The following is an 18,609-nucleotide window of genomic DNA, read 5'->3' as shown; positions in this document are numbered from 1 at the left end:
ACTACTTTGTGTCAGCAACTCTTGTCAGGCCTGATATACTCACTACACCTCACACACTGGTGTCATAATCTGGATCTAGAAGTGTCATATAATATATAATTTGAGAACTAATGACACACCGGTGATTAATATCATTGTGAAATGTGTGTGTTAACACTCTGTGAGGAATTATGGATGTTCACTGAGTCTGTGACCAAAGGGAGAAAAAAGTTTTCTCCCAGACAGGAGGGAAGGCAGCTATCTACCTGTCTCCAATGTAAATTAAGCAAGGTGTGACCAAAGACAAAGAAAAGCACATTTACATGCAAGGTAAACAAAGCCACCAGGTGATCCCTAACTACTTAACAATCTCAATGGGGGTTGGAGATTGCACCCCCAGGAAGCCTTCCTGCCGCTTGAAGCAGGGCCAATGAACTTTGGGAAGATATAAGCAGGGAGAAAAGGCCATTTTGGCATCTATCACTTGAGGGATAAAAGGGGTCAGAGCTCTTGAAATCACAGAATGTTGGATCCTTCAACCAAGGGGTTGAAGTCTCTGGGAACTGATCACAGGTGAGAAACATGCTGAAATTAAGTTTTAGTCTTAAAAGTGTATTTTTACTTTTGTTTGCTTGTGACCCCTTCTAGCTTTATACTTGTATCACTTAAATGGAGGACTTCTTGTTTAATAAACTTGTGTTACTTTTATAATAAACCAATTCGGTGCTGTGATTAAAATAGTGTTTGTCAAACCCCAGTTAAATGAATGAGCTGCTGTTCACTGTCTCATTAACGGAGCAGTGAACTTAACTCAGTGGTTCTCAAACTGGGGCCGCCGCTTGTGTAGGGAAAGCCCCTGGCGGGCCGGGCCAGTTTGTTTACCTGCCCCGTCCACAGGTCCGGCCGATCGCAGCTCCCACTGGCCGCGGTTTGCTGCTCCAGGCCAATGGGAACTGCTGGAAGTGGCGCAGATCAAGGGACTTACTGGTCGCCGCTTCCAGCAGCCCCCATTGGCCTGCAGCGGCGAACCGCAGCCAGTGGCAGCTGCGATCGGCCGGACCTGCGGACGGGGCAGGTAAACAAACCGGTCCGGCCCGCCAGGGGCTTTCCTTACACAAGCGGTGGCCCCAGTTTGAGAACCACTGACTTAACTTCTGTGTGTGTTCCAGGAAAGGGCTGGACACAGTAGGGCAGAGAGTTTTGGGGAAATGCGTGATGTGGGGAGCGTTGGGGTCACCCTGCAAAAAGGAGCTGGAAGCCATGGTGTGACCTTCATGCTTGCATGCTGTCTGTTGGTGTTAGGGCCACAGCACCATGGCATTAAAAGCACGCAGAGTTGCAGGACAGGTGGTGACATAACTCCTTATTGGTCTGCATTGAACCCTAAAGTGTCACAGTGGGTGAATGAATTGGGAAGAGAAGAACTGGCATTTGTACCATTTTTTGAGAGTCCAATCTCCTGACCACACCCCTTAATAGGTGCCTAACCCTTAGACCCCCAGTTCACTTCCATGCCCCCCCAAATTACATTTCCACCACCCTAGCTCAACTCTCCATTGTAATTCCACCATGACAATCATAGTTGTGCAAACTGCTTATTGGCAGTGGTTAGATTGTTACATGAGCAATTTGGACATGGAAAATGTATAGATGAATGTCTGAGGTAAGTGGCTTAACTATTACATTCTAAACTGAACTAGGAAGGTTTTGAGATTATTTCTGGGGTCCTATACATAGACTGCAGGATTGTACCCTATTTAATGTGGTTTTGAAAATACAGGCCACCACTCCTGGGTTCAGCTGAGCCATGCTCAGTGCAGAATCTGAGGGGAATGGGCAAAGATGACCTTATCCCATGTTTGCAGCTCTCTGATTCTAGGGCCAGACAGGGATAAATTTGGCCTCCAGTGTAAGTTAGAGGAGAGCAGCCTTAAAGCTGCTTTAACCCATGTCCAGCTGCCTGTGGCCTGAAGGTGTCATTTTCCGCCACCAGAGAGCTGGAACAGAGGAGCACTCTAGCCAATCCCTTGCCCCGACCACATCTGCTAACCTGGGGGGTGGGGTGTAGAGCTGGTGTTCCTGAGAGGATACGTGTATGCAGGGGTGCAATGGGAGTGTTTACCTCACACATGTGGTGAAAGGGTTAGTGTGGGTCTGAGAGGCCAATTAACTCATCTGGTTGCATAACGCCCAGATGGGGAGAAGCTAGGTGGTGCTATAAAGCAAGGAAGTCTGGAGCTGCAGGGAGAGAGGTAAGAGCTTTGTTATCACTCTCTGAGAACAATAGGGTAGAGAGACTTGCAGGAAGCCCAGGGAGGGAAGATGGTTGGAAGACACAGTACTGGAGTAAGGTCCTGTGGCTGACCCCGACACAAGGGCAGGAACTGGACCTGTGGGAAGGAGCTGCTCATTACAAAGAGCCTGGGAAAAGGCTGGGAGAAAGGCCGGAGGAAAGGCAAATAGTAGGAAGGAATCCAGGGAGGCTGTGATCAGGCATCTGGCAAAGCAGATCTTGACTGCTGATCCTAAGGTCCCAGGACTAGAAGCCAGCACAGTGCCTGAGCTTGGGTTCCTCTACCAGCCTTGAGAAAGTGGCATGAAGCTCCCCTGACATAAGGGAATAAGGATGATTTAAAACCCTGATTGAAGGATGTAAGGACCATCGGGCCCAGGGTCAGGGGCCAGAGACCTGGTCTTGGAATTACTTATTAGACATTCTGTTACCCCAGAAGAGGATGGGACTAAAATGAGACCTGGCCAGACGGCTGAGTCACGAGATGAGGCAGACTGCCACAGCACCATAGGGACCGTTGCCAGAGGGGACTAGAGAGGAAACAGCTGCTACATCACGCTCAGCTGCAAAGAGATCTGTCAGTGGTGAGTCCCCTACTACGGGGGGAATTCCTGGGTAGCCAGTTAAGTTAGTTCTATGGACGCTTTCTGCTGCAAGAGTGTATGAGACATGCATATTGTCTGTTTCATAGCTCCCCTTCCTCCCCATGTTACTTGGGTAGTGTTCTTATTGTTAAACGAACAGCTAAAATATTAACATTTATCACTTAAAGAGAAACTCAATAACATTTTTAACCTATTAAACACAAGGCTGGTGTTCTAAGTTTCCCCTAGATGGTAAAAAATACTCTCCAGTTTTCACCTGAAGCACTTCACTTGCATTCAAATAATCCTAACACCAGCTGTGTAAAGCAGGTAATTATTAATAGCCCCTTTTAACCCATAGAGAAACTGAGGCAGAGAGGTTAAACCCCAAGTTTTCAAAAGTGACCCTATAATTTGGGGTATTTCACTCTTTGGGTGCCCAGCATTAGAACCCTAGAGCCTCATGTTCAGAGGTCCTGAGTATCCGCAACACCAGTCAATGGGAGCTGTGATTACTCAGCACCTTGGAAAAGTGGGCCTGGCCATAATCAAGTTAGGCACCCAAAATTACTGGATATTCTTGGAAATCTGGACTGAAGCACTTCCTGACAGGTGTTGAGAACCTTCAATTCCTCTCGATCTCCAAGGAGGTGCATAGCACTTTGGAAGGTCAGGTTCTTAATTACCTAGTTAATAAGATGTTATGGAGAAGACATCTTCCACCCAGATCCCTTTGTAATGTTGTGGGGATCCCTTGTGGGGAGGGTGAATGCTTTATGCAGGGAATGGACCTAGCCAATCTATTTTGACAGAAGTGATGTCAATGAAACAAGTCCAAGGTACCTTGCAATCACAGCCAATTGGCTTTTTGCATTCCTCACAAGTGTTGGAGTACAGGCTCTCATAACACTTCACACAATAGGGGCTCTCCTCTCTCAGGATGTACTTCTTGCCAAACAGGGATTCCTTGCAGTAGTGACAGTCAAAGCGTTCAGTCATTTTGATGTCTAGAATCCTGACCTGTCATGAAGAAGAAAACAAGCAAGTTCAGACGTATGACTTATTATCTTGAACTCCAATGAAAGAAACAAGATGGTATATATCCCCTTCAGACCTATTGCATGGTACCACACCTATACTTAATTTAATGCCAAGTAATTTCAACACCTTTTTATTAATTAATGAATTAAATCCTCATGTGAGGGGAAATTGGGAACATAAGGATGGTTGTGCTGGGTCAGACCAGTGGTCTTTTGACAGTGGCTAGTACCAGATGCCTCCAAGGTGCAAGCATCCTCATAATGGACAGTAATGAAATAATCTGCCCACAGGAAGTTTTCTTCTGCAATAATGCTTATGAAGTTTGATTCAGCAGAATGGTCTTGCTTGGGGAACAGCCTGGTTAATCTGAGCTGTTTCATCCAGTGTGCGAGTTGAGCATTTCTTGCTGTGAGGAGTTTTCACGCTATTTTGTGGATTATGTCATTCAGATTTGAAGTGAGCTTTCTGCACATGTAGAGCTAGTTGAGTCAAATATGCTGGGGAGACAGAGTGCTTTCTGTGTGAGGTGTGGCCAGTGCCACTGCCAAAGGTTCTGGGAATGCTGTGCAGACTGCAACCTGGGAATTCAGTTATGCTCCTCTAGCTGTACAGTAATTATAGCAGTAATCATAAGATAAAGGGCTATGGAATTGATAGCACAAATGCGAGATCTGTAGTATTTTTTGAAGAAAGATTGCAGATGCCTAACCACAGATAACCATAGTAATTCAATTGACGTATGTTAATAACCTTTGCTTAATTAATATACTAGCCTATAGGATAAGGATGCTCAAATATTATGAGGGCGAGGAAGTTAAGGTATGGTAAAGAAGGGAAGAGCTATGCATACATATGCATGAGGACCATCAAGGTCTATAAAACATCTGGTCTCAGGTACAGCCATTGGGAGTTCTTCATCGGCGAGCCAGAATCAGATTAGGATCTGTCTCAACTTCTAGAGCTCTCCCCAAGAATAGAGTGAGTATGTGTCTGTAATGGTGCTGCCACCTTAACAGTGTTCTGTTACATCACTTTGCTTGTCTGGGTTTACTTACTGGATTAATTATTTTAATAATAACAATTTTATAATCACAGAAGATCTTCCAGGAGTGTGAGTGGTGTTGTCACTGGCATGCCCTAGGGGGCTCTCAAAGCAGTAATTCTGATAATATTGGGCCTGATCTTGGGACAAGAACCTACCAAATTTCCGAGTGTGAATTGGATTCTAAATCAGTAACCTAGTCAATAGATCTGCAATACTTGTTTTGGATGCTGAAAGCTGGCGAGGATCTGCTGGGGTCATTATTAGAGAATGAATCTTGCCATCCCACAGGAAGGCATTGACAGCCAGTCTTCGTTTAAAGAAGTGATTATTAGGAACTCATTAAAAAAAACACCTTTTGACCCTGACAATCACTCCAATTCTCAACTAGACTCCAATTTTCCTCATAAAAGAATGATTATTCAGAAGGTTGTAGGGAAGGGAACTCAAATGAGATCCAGAGTCCTCTGGTCATCTTGGCATCTAATGAATTTGATTGAGGCCTCGCTATTGTACAGACACTATACTGATTGTGTTGCTTTATGGATCCTTCTGGAGATGTGGGTGAAGACCAAGTGTCTATGCTGAGTCTTTTCGCTCTGTCAGTGGGATTTTGTACCACTGAGTTGTTGACACACCTATGGCATAGGCTTAGCGGGGTCACTCTTGAATGCTTCCATTCCTTCTTTTTGAGAGATCCCAGTGAGTAGTGCTGTGCAATTGCTAACCTGCACTGAGCCATGGGGTGGCTTCAGTGGCTATTTCTATTCAGCTTGTTTATGGGCCATTAGATGCGTTAGAAAGGAGGTATGAGCGCGTCTGTAGATAACACCCATCCCCATATCATCTATTCCTCTGATCCTATCCAATGCAGTTGATTGATTTATCCAGTGTCTATGAGAGACTTGGATAGTTAGCTATCTGAGATTCAGTTCAGATAAGATTGAATTAATGCTTATAGACTGGAAAAGCAACTGGAAGAAATAGCAGAGATTATGTCAGCTTCCCTGCATGAGGAATACTTCCTGTTTTATTCAGGGTCACAACCTGGGAGTCTTATTGAACCGCACCACTCATTCTGGATATGCAGGTAGCAGCCGTTTTTATTATTTGCCTTTGGTTAGAAGGCTGAGAGTTCCTTTTAGGTGGACTTTGTTACAATTATCAACATCTTTGCAAATTAATTGCTGCATTGTGAGCTGTACGCAACTACACCTTAAAACCATTCAAAAATTACTGCAGAGTGGGTAAATGTCTGCCTATGAAATGGTTTCCCATGTAGACTGTTTACCTGTGCACCATACTTGAACTGTTTGCTAGTTGGTTTCCAGATGAAGATTTAAACTGCTTTTGGTCTATAAAGGCTTAAATGGTTTGGGTCCTAATAACTGAAGTGACCATCTTTCTTATCTGTGACTCCAGGGCAGCTGTATTCAGCTGAGATTCTCAAGCTCACAGCCCTCTGGTTTAAAGAGAAGAAGGCTAATTGCAAAATCTCCCAAAGTTTGGGCCTCTAGGTTCAGAACTCAAGTTCTGGTTCAGACAGGATTCACTCAAGAAGTTGGGATCGAGATCAAAACTTCCTAAAAGTTCAGGGATGTTTAGATTTGAGGATTTGGTTGGATCCCATCTCTATTCTATAGTGCTATGGGCACACTTGCAGCCTCTTCTGCAGGGGGAAAAAATTAAAAGTAAGCTCATAAGAACTGCCATACTGGGTCAGACCAATAGTCCGTCCAGGTCAGTATCCTGTCTCCGACAATGGCTGGTACCAGAGCTTCAGGGGGAGTGTAGAGAACAGGGCAGTTGGAGTGACCCATCCCTGTCTTCCATTCCCCACTTCTGGCATTCAGAGATTTAGGGCTGTCCCAAGTTTGGGCATGCATCCCTGACCATCTTGGCTAATAGCAATTAATGAATCTATCTTCCATGAACATATTTAGTTCTTTTTTTGAACCCACTTATACTTCTGGCTATCACAACATACCATAGTAAGGAGTTCCACAAGTTAACTGTGCGTTGTGTAAAAAAGTACATCCTCTTTTTTGTATTAAACCTGCTGTCTATTAATTTAATCAGATGACCCCTGTTTTTTTTTATTGTGGGAATAACACTTCTCTAACTTTTTCCAACCATTAATGCTTCACTAGACCTCTGCCATATCATATCACATATCATCATAATAGGGCCTATCTAATGAGAAGTGAGAATGGTGAAATAAATCATTTTGTTTGTTTTAGATTTATAAAAGATGCTCACAACTCAACAGGCACCTGTCCCGTGCACCGGCATTAAGCTGGGAGAGGGGCCTAGACAGTGGGTGAATGATACTGCTATTTAGGGCTTGTCTATGCTTAAAACACTGCAGTGGTGCAGCTGTAGCACTTCAGTGAAGATGCTACCTATGCCAACAGGAAGGGTTCTCCCATTGGTCCACCTCCCCGAGAGGCAGTAGCTAGGTCCCATTGATCTAGCGCTGTCTACACCAGGGGTTAGGTCAGTTTAACTGCATCACTCAGGAGTGTGGATTTTTTCACACCCCTGAGCCACGTAGTTATTCCGACCTAATTTCCTTGTGTAGACCAGGCCTTAATAAACCAATCAGATTGCTTCACTCTTTACCTAGAACTCCCTCTTCTTGTCTGGTATCATGGATAGAGCATAAGCTCTTTGGGTCAGGAACTGTCTTTTTATTGTGTTTCTTCAGTGCCTAACACAACAAAGCCTCCAGGTGCTACCATACACAGGCGCCAGCTTCCTCCGGGCCCCAGGGATGCTCAATCCCCTGCCCCGCCCCTTCCTGCCCAGTTCCGCCCCCTCCCCCGACCATGTCCCATCCCCACTCCTCCTCCTCCTCCCCGCCAGCACCTCCTGCATGCCGCAGAATAGCTGATTGCGGTGGGCGGGAGGCACTGGGAGAGGGAGGAGTTGATCAGCGGGGCCACTGGCAGATGGTAGGCGCTGGAGGGGAGGGCTGCTGGTGAGTGCTAAGCATCCACTAATTTTTTACTGTGGGTGCTCCAGTCCTGGAGCACCCATGGAGTCGGCGCCTATGCTACCATAATGTAAATAACAACAGTATTATTATTAATTTGTAACAGTTAATTATAGTCTCATCAAAATCCTAGTAATAAACAAGCCTATACCATCATAAAATCTCACTTCTACAATGATCCACATCATAAATAAAGCTCCAAAGGAATACAGAAATTCTTAGGCAACCGTTTCTTCATAGGCCTGGAAAAAAAGATGGACACTTCAGCATGCCCAGAATGTTAATACATCCAGGTCCTGCTGTGCCAAGCAGGTCAGTGATTATAAGACAATAATCAAAGAATAATTTAATACATTAACTTTACAATGTGCTTCCTTTCCTTTTTCCCGTGAATAAGCTCACTAGAAGAGAAGTGGTTACTAAAATTTACACTGCCACACTGACAAACACTAAAAAGAAAAACAACGGTAAAAGCAAGGGGGAAATATCCTCACTATAAAATGCAGGAGACAAATTATATTAAGAGACTGAAAGCTTTTAACTCTCGCTGTAATGGCATACTGAGATATGGAATGAAATCCAGGCACTGTTGAAATCAATGGCAGCTTTGTCACTGACTTCAGTGGGGCCAGGATTTCACCCATAGTCTGTGCTCCTGTGAGCATGAGATTCTGCTAACCCTCTGTTTAGAAATTAAGTGCTCCTCAGAGGTGTTCACACGCTTCCCACACATGTGATTCTTGAAAACAACAACAACAAAAAACAACAACAACAACAACAACAAAACCTGTGTGCATGTAGGATTTTTCAAACCTTTTATTTTCCTTCCTTCAAGAAAGGAAGATTTCTGTCTGGCAACTCCACTGACATAGTCCATGCAGACATGGAGCATTTGGAAACTATTTATGTTAATGTTCCAAAGGCTAAAGTGTAAAGATTTATGATGTCCTTTGTAGTTATGATCTACCAGTCTGAACTATACAATGGATTTACTGGCAAGAGATGAACTTTCCCGTAACTTAGCAGTTATGGGCACAATTGTTATCAATCATCTTGTTGCATCGTCTGCAGGTGAATTTTCCAAGAGCTAATAATTTTTCTGACCAAGACCATAATTCCATGCAGGCAACAGAGGCTAATGTTATTTCTTTTTGTTTTGTTTATTTGAAGAAGAGACTAAATGAACATTTGCCAGAAGCATTAGTTGGAAAAGAAGGTGTAAAGCGTATATGTATGGAGCCTAATATGGAATAGCTATTGTACAATAAACTAGGGTGATTCTATGGACTGGCTGGCTGATGGGGAGAAGGAAGTAAGATCACCCACCTTTGAGGGCCTATTTGAGTTCTAAGTAGCCATTGGGCAAGGACTGTTCACTTATGGTGAGTGATATGCCTGATTCTCAGGAAGAGGCGTTGACTGTTTTGCTGTAACATGTTCTGGGCCAGATGGAGCTATGTCGATTTGCACGGGCTGAGGAGCTGGACTTCCGTGTTTGCTGGGCTTTGTCATGGCACACCATTGCTTTTTTAAAGTCTATTTTAGGGCTTTCGGTAGCACCCACATGGCTCTCAGGAGGGTTAGTCTGGTCTTCAGTCTGAGGAACCACAAATGGCTAAAATATGTCGAAGTTGAACACATGTTGGGCTACGCATGTTTAGTTAAAGATCTCAGTTCTCTGCATGTGCTCCTGTGTGTTGTCTCAGAGGTGGCTGATTTTGGCAATTAACTGTACCGTGTTTCTAGTATGTGGCAGTGTCACTTTCATGTGATTCTTCTCTTTCCTGGCATACAGTGCTCTAAAGTTTTCCAGATTTAATCTGCTCTACGGAGCTAATAGACATCAGGAGCAGGGGCGGCTCCTGGCAGCAGCGCAGCAAGCACGTGCCTGAGGTGGCAAGCCGCGGGGGGCAGCCTGCCGGTCGCTGTGAGGGTGGCAGGCAGGTGGCAGAAGAACTTTTCAAGGATACTTTGACGTTAACATGTGATCTGAATACCAACACCCCCATGCCAAGCATAGAGTCACCCCATCTTTCTGAAGGTCCCTGAAATGGAAACTCCTAAAGGGGAGTGGGCAGAAGCTCTCTCTTCTGCACTTCGTTTCATCATGGGGAAGCATGACTTCAACAATCTCTTCCATTTGGCGACCCGTGTATCCTGTATAGTGGCAGCTGTACTAACTCTGTTAACGGGTGCTTAACCACTCTCTTTGTGTAAACTTTGCTGCTAACTTTCTTTCTCAATTGGTTGGTTGTCCACCTCTTCTTTCTTTTGTCATTTCTTTGAAGGGGAAGGGAGGGAAGCCTCCTAATACTATGGTACAGTGATCTTACTCTAAGCAGGACCCAAGGACTTAGTGGGGGAATTCAGTACTGTGCCTTTAAGAAACCAAAGCATCTTAAGATAGGCTGTTGCTCTCTTTCAGAACATGCCCAGCCTCATACCCCATGACTGTAGTCAGACGGGGATCTTGACCAGTAAGTGCTGATAGAAAAAAGCAATTATTTTAATTGTAGATTTGTTCCTTGCTTCATGCGTGGGTGGGGGTGTGTTTCCAAGAACAAAACAGAGTTTGGAGCTTGCAAAAAGCATTCCTAAGACCTCCCAGAAGTCATTCAGCAAAACCAGGGAAAGCCAAACTTGACATTTCTGCTCTTTCTACGCTTAAAAAATAGCAGTAAAGAAACTTCATTAACAAATCCCTTTCAGGCCTTGCTGGCATATGATATGGAATAAAAGGTTACACGCCCAATTGATTTAAAAAACCCACCTCTTTGAAAGGTGATCTGTAATTATACTTCTGAGCCATGAATTAGTTCTTTCCAGCCATTCAGCCCCCTCTTACAAACCCCACCACATTTTTGCCTGTTGTGTGGCATTCTGATATCTGATCTCAGGTCTAAGACAGCAACCTGTAGTAGCATGTATACTCATGAGCAAAGTATACCTGCTACCTAGGTTCATACCTGGATTGCACAGTCTCTATCATGAACTGGAAAGTTTATTTAATATTACTTTTTTAAAAGGCACTTAAGTTGTTTCTTGTGTGGGAAAGTTTCTGTTGGGCCTGGCTAGAGGAGCACCAGTAATAGTAGGGGTAAGTGGACACTCTAGCAATTGTGGCTAGTTCCGCAACCAGACAGCATCTTCCCCAATTTAGAAAGTAATTCCAACAGTTGTAAAGTAAGTGCCAGTGGCAGTGTAAGTACAGAAGGCACGGTAGATATGAGCACTGACAGTTCAACAGCATACCCAGCACACCTTACATTGTGATTAACTGAAATTGTCATTGAAATGACTGGAGTACATATGTATTTACATATGCCTGTGTACATTTTCACTACAAAAGAAACCTATTTAAATAACCTTCCGTGTGATTCTTAAATCTATAACAGCAAGGAAATTCACAATTAAAGCTAAAAGCCTCTGGCTAATTCACTAATTCAATACCTCTTGCTGTTGATGTCTGCCTTCGTTCCCTTTCAGAATAAATAGTAAGGCATAAGGCTGTGATCTGTTTAAGGCAGGGGTATCAAATGCTCACCATTACAAACATAGAAACTCAACTTCCTAATGGTAGCATTTTTAAACAGTTAATGGGAGGAAAATGGTGCAAAGTTAATAAAGCTATCATCTGTGGCATATATAATACAGTACATCAGCCCAGGACTGAACGGTCACAGAGACTAAGCTACTTTCTCACCAACAGATGTAGATCCAGCCAGAAAAGAGTTAATTTCTTTTATTGATTTGCACACAGCCAGTACAATGCCCAGAACAGCCAGCCACAAAGATATAACCAGACAATGGGAGAACATCATGTGATGCTGTACAGTGAAAATTCCCGCCTCTCCCATTGTACAGAAATCCTGCATAAAACAATCCATACAGCAGCACCATGACAATGGCCCAAATAGTCCATACTGCATCTCTTTCAGAAAAGCATAGAAGGGTGCATCACTCTACCTCTCCTACAGATAAATAGAAGGGTTTCTCAGTTTGGTACTTTACACAAACATTAAATAACAATGATCTAGCTATATATCAAAGTATTTATATAGCCCCCCAATATCACAATATCTGAGCACCTCACAATTGTTAATGTAGTTACTCTCTCTGTGCCTCAGTTCCCCACCTGTAAAATGGGGATAATAGTACTTCTCTACTTCATAGGGTGTTGAGACTATTAGTAACTTGCCCATGGTCACATCAGATGTCTATCAGACCAGGGTCTTTGAACCCAGTCTCCTAATATCTAGGCTATAAGTCTAATGACATTTCTGCTGGATGTCTAGATCCCAGTTGAGTCTTTGTATGGGTTTTTTATCTCAATGCAAGTTATTTAAAAAAGTTACAATCCATTTAACCCCTCAAGGAATTTTTATCTGCTTTCAAAATTATAAGGCTTTGAAAATAATGGATCATCTATTCTGCTGAACAAAAATGTTTAAGAATTAAACACATAACGAAGAAGACTTTGGGATGAGATGAAAAACTGTACTAAAAAAGAGAGAGAAAGAGTGACTTGTTCCATTCATGGTGATGCAGCATTAATGTTGCAAATTCACATAAGCCCTGAAATGAAGAAGTTTATGTTCTTATTGCAGTGTTAAACTCACTCAAGTTGCTTGTTCTATGTATTGGTGTATATGTTACTACTTAGCAGCCTAATTATTATGATAAACTATTCTATAGAGAGGGGCACGTGCAAATTAACAATGAAATAAGAACCATAACTTTTTATCTTCCTGACAGGGGTACTTGAATATTCAGCTTTGAAGGAATCAGTGTTTCCTGATCAACCCTTTTTCTATATACTTACTCACATACATAGCTCAATATTTTTGATATTCTGATTTCTCTGTGGCTGTTGCTATACCTCTGATTTATTCCCCAGAGGCTGCCAATATCCTACTATCTTGGGGGTAAAATTGCATCACAAATAACTAAGTATATGTAAATGCAACATTAAAATTGCACAATTAAAATTAATCAGGCAAAAAATGTAAATAAGGTCCCCAGTCCTTAGGGCTGACTGAGCTGCCACCTTTCTATCTTCCACCCATTCTCTAAAGCTACCCGGGACCAGTTTATTCCCCAGCATTAGGTGAAACAGCCTCATGCCTGCTCTAACCTACATGAGCTTGTAACCAGCCTCTTGGGTGTTGGAGGAATGGCATGGAGCTGACCTTACGCTGGGGGCATTGAGCTGACCCCCCCAGAATGGGGGAATCTCCAGCTGCTATTTAGGCAGCTTTATGGCTCATTTGCAGGGTAGAAAAAGAAAGGACCTTTTCTTAAATGGTCCCAGTTGAACTTCAAAGCCTACCACCTTCCACCTGGTGTAGGTATTTACATCAGCGTGAGCGGGAGACAACATGCTGTCCTTCGAATACGATAGTGTTTCACACCCAGCTTACATAGGAGTAAATGACTACACAAGGTTCAGCTTGTTTAGTGGAGAATTGAGCCAAATGGACTTACTCATGTGGGTCTGGGTTTTGGAACTGGATCTTAATTTTTTTCTGAAATTAAAGCTTGACTTTACAGAATGCAACAAAATTTGTCATAAGGTCTTATAATTGCAAGAGCTATAACTTCAGTCATAATCCTGATTTTCTCCGGCTCCTGATGTTCAAACCTAGTGGTTTTTTTTTTTTTTTTTTTTTTTTTTTTTTTTTTTTTTTTTTTTTTTTAGGACAGTGTCATGCAACTTTCTATGAGCCATTTAAAATCGTCCTCATGTAAACTGTTCCAGCCGCAGTCCCTGTGCTTGTATGCCTGACTCTGTGGGTGGGGGAAACGTGCATGCTGATTTCAGAAAAGGGGACCAGGCTTCATTAAGCTCTCTTAGAAATCATAACACCCTAGTTAGGAAGCTGGAAAGCAAGAGAGCACGGGCCCTGTCTAGGTCCAGTATCCTTGATAGCGTCCTGGCTGTAAAATCTTCAGTCAGAGCTAACCTAGGTCTCCTGCTGCCAGAGGTAGAAAATGTGTTCAGTGCTTCCCACTCACCCGAAAGGTGCTGCAAGCACCAAAAAAAAAAGCCCCCCTCCCCAAACAAACAAACAAAAAACCCAAGCAGAACTGTCGAGCACCCTCTCTGTACCCGCCCCCCAAATGGGGATTTGGCACCTCCAAATGTTGGCATCCAAGACAGTCACCCTGATTGCCTGACCCTGTCTTCAGGACAGGAACTGTGTTTTGGGAACTGCATCTATGTACATTCTACTAGAGTATAAGTAGCAAGCAGTGATAATCAACTAAAAAAATCATAGCAGTGGTGGGACTGAGCTTGTATATGGTGGCATGAACACTGCTAATTGTCTGGTGACCACATCACGTTCTGCAGAATGTAAGTCTACATTTAAACAAAAAATCTAGTCCTATGGTTGCTAAAATATGCAAGCCCATTAGTGACCTTGGATGATTTGAATGTTCAGCAACAGCTGAATCATCTGAGCTGCCCTATTCATCTCAATGAAGTGTTAATTCTCAACCTAATGATAACAATGTAAATACTAACGTTGTTAGCTGTTTCACTGCTAATAACTTTAGTATAAAAAGATGTTGTGGGATTATGGTAAAGTACTCCCACTTTTTTCTCCACTATGACACCTGCTCAACAGCAATTCCACCTCCCCCCCCAAATCATTTATAATTTTATTAGTATCCAGCTAATTGTTCTTCAAACTTGGTCAAGGCTATACAGAACTCTAAAATGAGCTCTACTTACAAGCCAACTTTCAAAGCCCACCCTTTTTCAGTTATCTGCCTGGGACAGGGAAACAGATGATAATTTTTATACAGTGAGAAAAGTGAGTGTGTGTGTGGGGGGGGGGGGGGGGGGGGAGAGTGGGTGCCGATGGGGGTTTCAAATCCAAATGGCTGAATCAATTTTTCTCAAACTTTCAGGAACCAAAAAGTCATCATTTGGCTAAGGAAAAATAAATCAAAGATGTTAGCCCCAAAGGAGAGAGCTTCTGAAATGTAGAAACAAATGAAAATAAGGGATCATAATAGAAATTTAACTGCAAACTTAATTACAAAATTCCCTACCAATTGGATGCAATAAGCTATTCGATGGTCCTTATTCTTCCTTTGATATGCCTAAGCCAACTCCAGTTGAAGTCAATGGGAACTGCATATGCATATCCAAGGGAAGATTTTGTTACATTATCATTATTTAATCCAAATTTACTAGTTATAACACATTATTTGTAATCAATCCTCTTAATCAACATACCTCTAGATAGCAGTTGATGAACAACAAAATGACATTTCTTGTGTATATTTCTATTATTGGTTTCCCTCTTTTGTAATTGTGACTGGGTCCCGGTATGAAAGTACATGGAAATAGGATGCTGTCTTGTGAACAATGTATCAAAACCCAAATATTACCTCTTGGTTTGAGGGTGGGGATGGGGGAAGGGATTAGAAAAATCATGAAAGCAGAAAAACGAAAGTTAGCATTATTTATTGAAATGATCTTTCCTCTATTATGCATACAGAAAAGTCCATGATAATCCACCTCCGTGATTGTGGTTTCACACACACACACGAGCAAAAGGAAAAAATTCAGAGCTATTTATTGCTTTTCATTCCAGTTAAATCTCTCCAAATAAAAAAGTACACCCTTTTCCTGTGTACATTTTGTCCCTGGTGTGGAATAGCAAATAGGAAGCTACCTTTGTTGTATGTGTATCAGCTATTGCTACAGTTCAAAAATAATCAGCTCTTTTGTTGGGCTAGGAAATATTAATGGAGGTGTTTTTTAAACAAAAAAACCCAAAACCTGAGCTCCTACTTTTACGACTTCTCCTGTGGATCAGATAAACATACAATAGCCAGTAGAGTAGTAAAAATAGTAACACAATGAAATGGCTCAATGCCTCATCACCTTGCTTAAGATATCACTTACAGAGGGACATACAGAAAGATCTGCTTTTATAAAAAACCCTTCTTCCTATCCTCTTCACAGCCCTACCTGTGTTTTTTAGGGGGGATTAAATATCTCCCCCTCCTCTTATCCTTATCCAACACAGAACACTTTTTAGGATCAAACATCTCTCACTCTGCACGCTTTGTTATTTAAATCAATAACTCCTAAGGTATAGTCAGTGGTACTGTGCGAGGGAAAAAAGGGATATCTACTTACAGAGCAGTAGCGGGCAGTCAATGTTTCTCCCTGGACCAGGCAGGACAGGGAGTCACATCCATTAACAAATATGTAAGGAGAGCACCTGACCCTACTTGAAGAGTAGCGCTGCACAGCTAACCAGGGATTTCTACAGCCTCTGAAGGGCAGCTCTTCTGATTTCTTCTCTGCAGCCAGTATTGTGTGGAAACAGGCTGCTGCCTTCACAGCCTAGTGAAACCCCTCTGTATCATTTTACCATATAAGGAGACAAAAGCATCAGAAACACTGGTTCTTTTAGGCTCTGTGCAGCTGGCATTCAACACTTTTTCTTCCAAGGATGTAGATTTTTTTTTCGCTCCCCCTTCCTAGCCACACTATCTTTGTTGGCCCTCTTCCAAAAATGGCTCCCCCTCCGCCCTCCCCACACTTTTGCTTTTTTAACCCCGTGATGTTTGTTAGTAATGGAGCTTTGTTTAAAGCCCAGTGAGCTCAGCTTGCAGAAAGAAAGGCTGAGAGCAATTCAAGCACAAACCCTTCACTGATTTTCTCCTCACCTGGCTGTAGGGTGACCAGATGTCCCGATTTTATAGGGACAGTCCCGATTTTTGGGTCTTTTTCTTATATAGGCTCCTATTACCCCCCACCCCCTGTCCCAATTTTTCACATTTGCCGTCTGGTCACACTACCTGGCTGGGAGAATGAAGAACTTGGTTAGAATTAGTATGAGAATCTGTTTGCACTGGCTCTTCTGACAGCTGTTTCACTCTTCTCTAAACAATGGATTGATTTACATTGTCTCTCTTTCTAGGTACTTGATGGATAAGGTGCCTTGTGTTCTGAGGAGCATGTGTGTATAATGGGTGCCTCTGTCCATGTAGTCATAGTCCTTTCTGCTTTTTTTACCCCGTTAGTCGGGGGGAGAGTGGAGGGAGGAAAGGTGAAGCAACTGAAATTCAAAATCCCCCTTGTGTAGTCGGAAGCCAAAGAAGCAGATTGTCTCAATGCACACTTAGGGAACCATACAGAGAACCCTTCCAATGGCCGCATGTTAAATAAAGGGGAAACCATTAATTCCAACATGCCCAGGAAATGATTTCTCTACTGTCAAGTCTAGTTTCATATTTCAACCCTTATAACAGAAACATATTAACTTAAAAATAGTGTGTGGGGGGGGGTCCTCAGAAACCTCCCGGGGAGAGAAGAATTTGGATCCAAAGCACATTAGAAATGTTTGTTCTCTACCCTTGTGTGCAGTTCAAATTGCTAATATTTCAGTAACGATGGACACACTCCAAGAAGGGTAAGTTGTTCAACTTAAAGAAAAATTGCCAGGATGAATATAAACCCCATAAACTTCCCGCTGGGAGCTACTGTTCGTGGCGCTGCAGCCCTTCCCTATGGATGACACATAGGTTTGTAGAAAAACAACTGAAGTGCTTTGTTTTGAATAGCATCGGTGTGTACGTGTGTTAAGAAGACTTCTCCCATGTACAGTAAGGGATTCACAATCTTGTTGCTGGAGGTGCATCCTCCCCATGAACTTGTACAGTTCTCTGCTCCATGCCTGAGATGAAACGTATCGTAACATCTCTCTCTCTCACTTTTTTTTAAACAAAATCTACAAAGAGCCTGATCCTGCAGTCCTCATGCAGGCAAAATACCCACTGCATAAATGAGTGAGCCTTACACTGCTCTTAGGAATAAAACCTACTTCTTAAATGTTGTTTGATTCATAGAAATGCTAAAAGGGTTGCCTAACTATATGCTCTTGGGACCTTTAACATACCTTAAAAACACAGGCAATGTGGCCTAGTGCATAGAGCACTGGACTGGGACTCAGAAGATTCCCAGCTCTGCCACTGACCAGTTGGATGACCTTGGGCAAGTCACTTTGCTTCTCTGTAGCTTAATTTCCCAATCTGTAAAATGGGGATAATGATGTTGGCTTCCTTTGCAAATTACTTTGAGATCCATGGATGAAAAGAGCTGAAGAAGAGCTAAGAATTACTTCTTATCCTAAGTGCAGCAGTTTAAGATAACCCACTACAAATCCTCTTTGAACAATCCCTGATCCCTAGAGTTACAATTCCCAACCCAGTTCCCATTTTCAAATGCCTGGGTAAAAAGATGAGCCTGGACATGAGCCCTGAAGATGATCAGATTTGGGCTGTATGAGCAGGGCCGGCTCCAGGCACCAGCCCACCAAGCTGGTGCTTGGGGCGGCACCTGGAGGGGGGCGGCGCGGCGCTCCGGCCCCCGGGGAGAGCAGGGCCACGGCCGGGCTCGTCGCCCTCCCCCCGGTGCTCTGGCCACCCTCCCCCCCGGCGCCCTCGCCCCGGCCGCCGGGGGAAGAGCGGGCTCGCCGCCCTCCCCCCAGGGCTCCGGCCGCCCTCCCCCCGGCCGCCGGGGTGAGAGCGGAGCCCCCGCCGGGGCTCGCCACCCTCCTCCCAGGGCTCCGGCCGCCCTCCCCACCGGCGCCCTCCCCCCGGCCACCGGGGTGAGAGCGGAGCCCCCGCCGGGGCTCGCCACCCTTCT

General features: G+C 43.6%; 1 protein-coding gene across 3 annotated transcripts in view; it reads right to left on the bottom strand.

Moving 5' to 3' along the window:
• FHL2 (four and a half LIM domains 2) overlaps positions 1–18,609 on the bottom strand; it is a 52,730-nt gene that overhangs the window by 16,254 nt on the left and 17,867 nt on the right. Inside the window, exons 1-2 of one of the 3 annotated variants that reach the window (XM_024204459.2) lie at positions 16,093–16,250; positions 3,700–3,876 (exon numbers count right to left, since the gene is read on the bottom strand). In XM_024204459.2, the coding sequence (XP_024060227.1) occupies positions 3,700–3,855 (156 nt within the window). In that variant the 5' untranslated portion in view covers positions 3,856–3,876; positions 16,093–16,250. Of the gene's footprint in view, positions 1–3,699; positions 3,877–16,092; positions 16,251–18,609 lie in introns of those variants that run through there. The other 2 variants (XM_024204449.3, XM_026647800.1) reach the window with 2 other exon arrangements.

Source organism: Terrapene carolina, unplaced genomic scaffold (genome assembly GCF_002925995.2).
Source record: "Terrapene carolina triunguis isolate 2854851 unplaced genomic scaffold, T_m_triunguis-2.0 Scaffold21, whole genome shotgun sequence".
Taxonomy (NCBI): Eukaryota; Metazoa; Chordata; order Testudines; family Emydidae; genus Terrapene; species Terrapene triunguis.
Note: the sequence above shows the minus strand (reverse complement) of the source record. Positions and strands in the feature narration are given on the sequence as shown.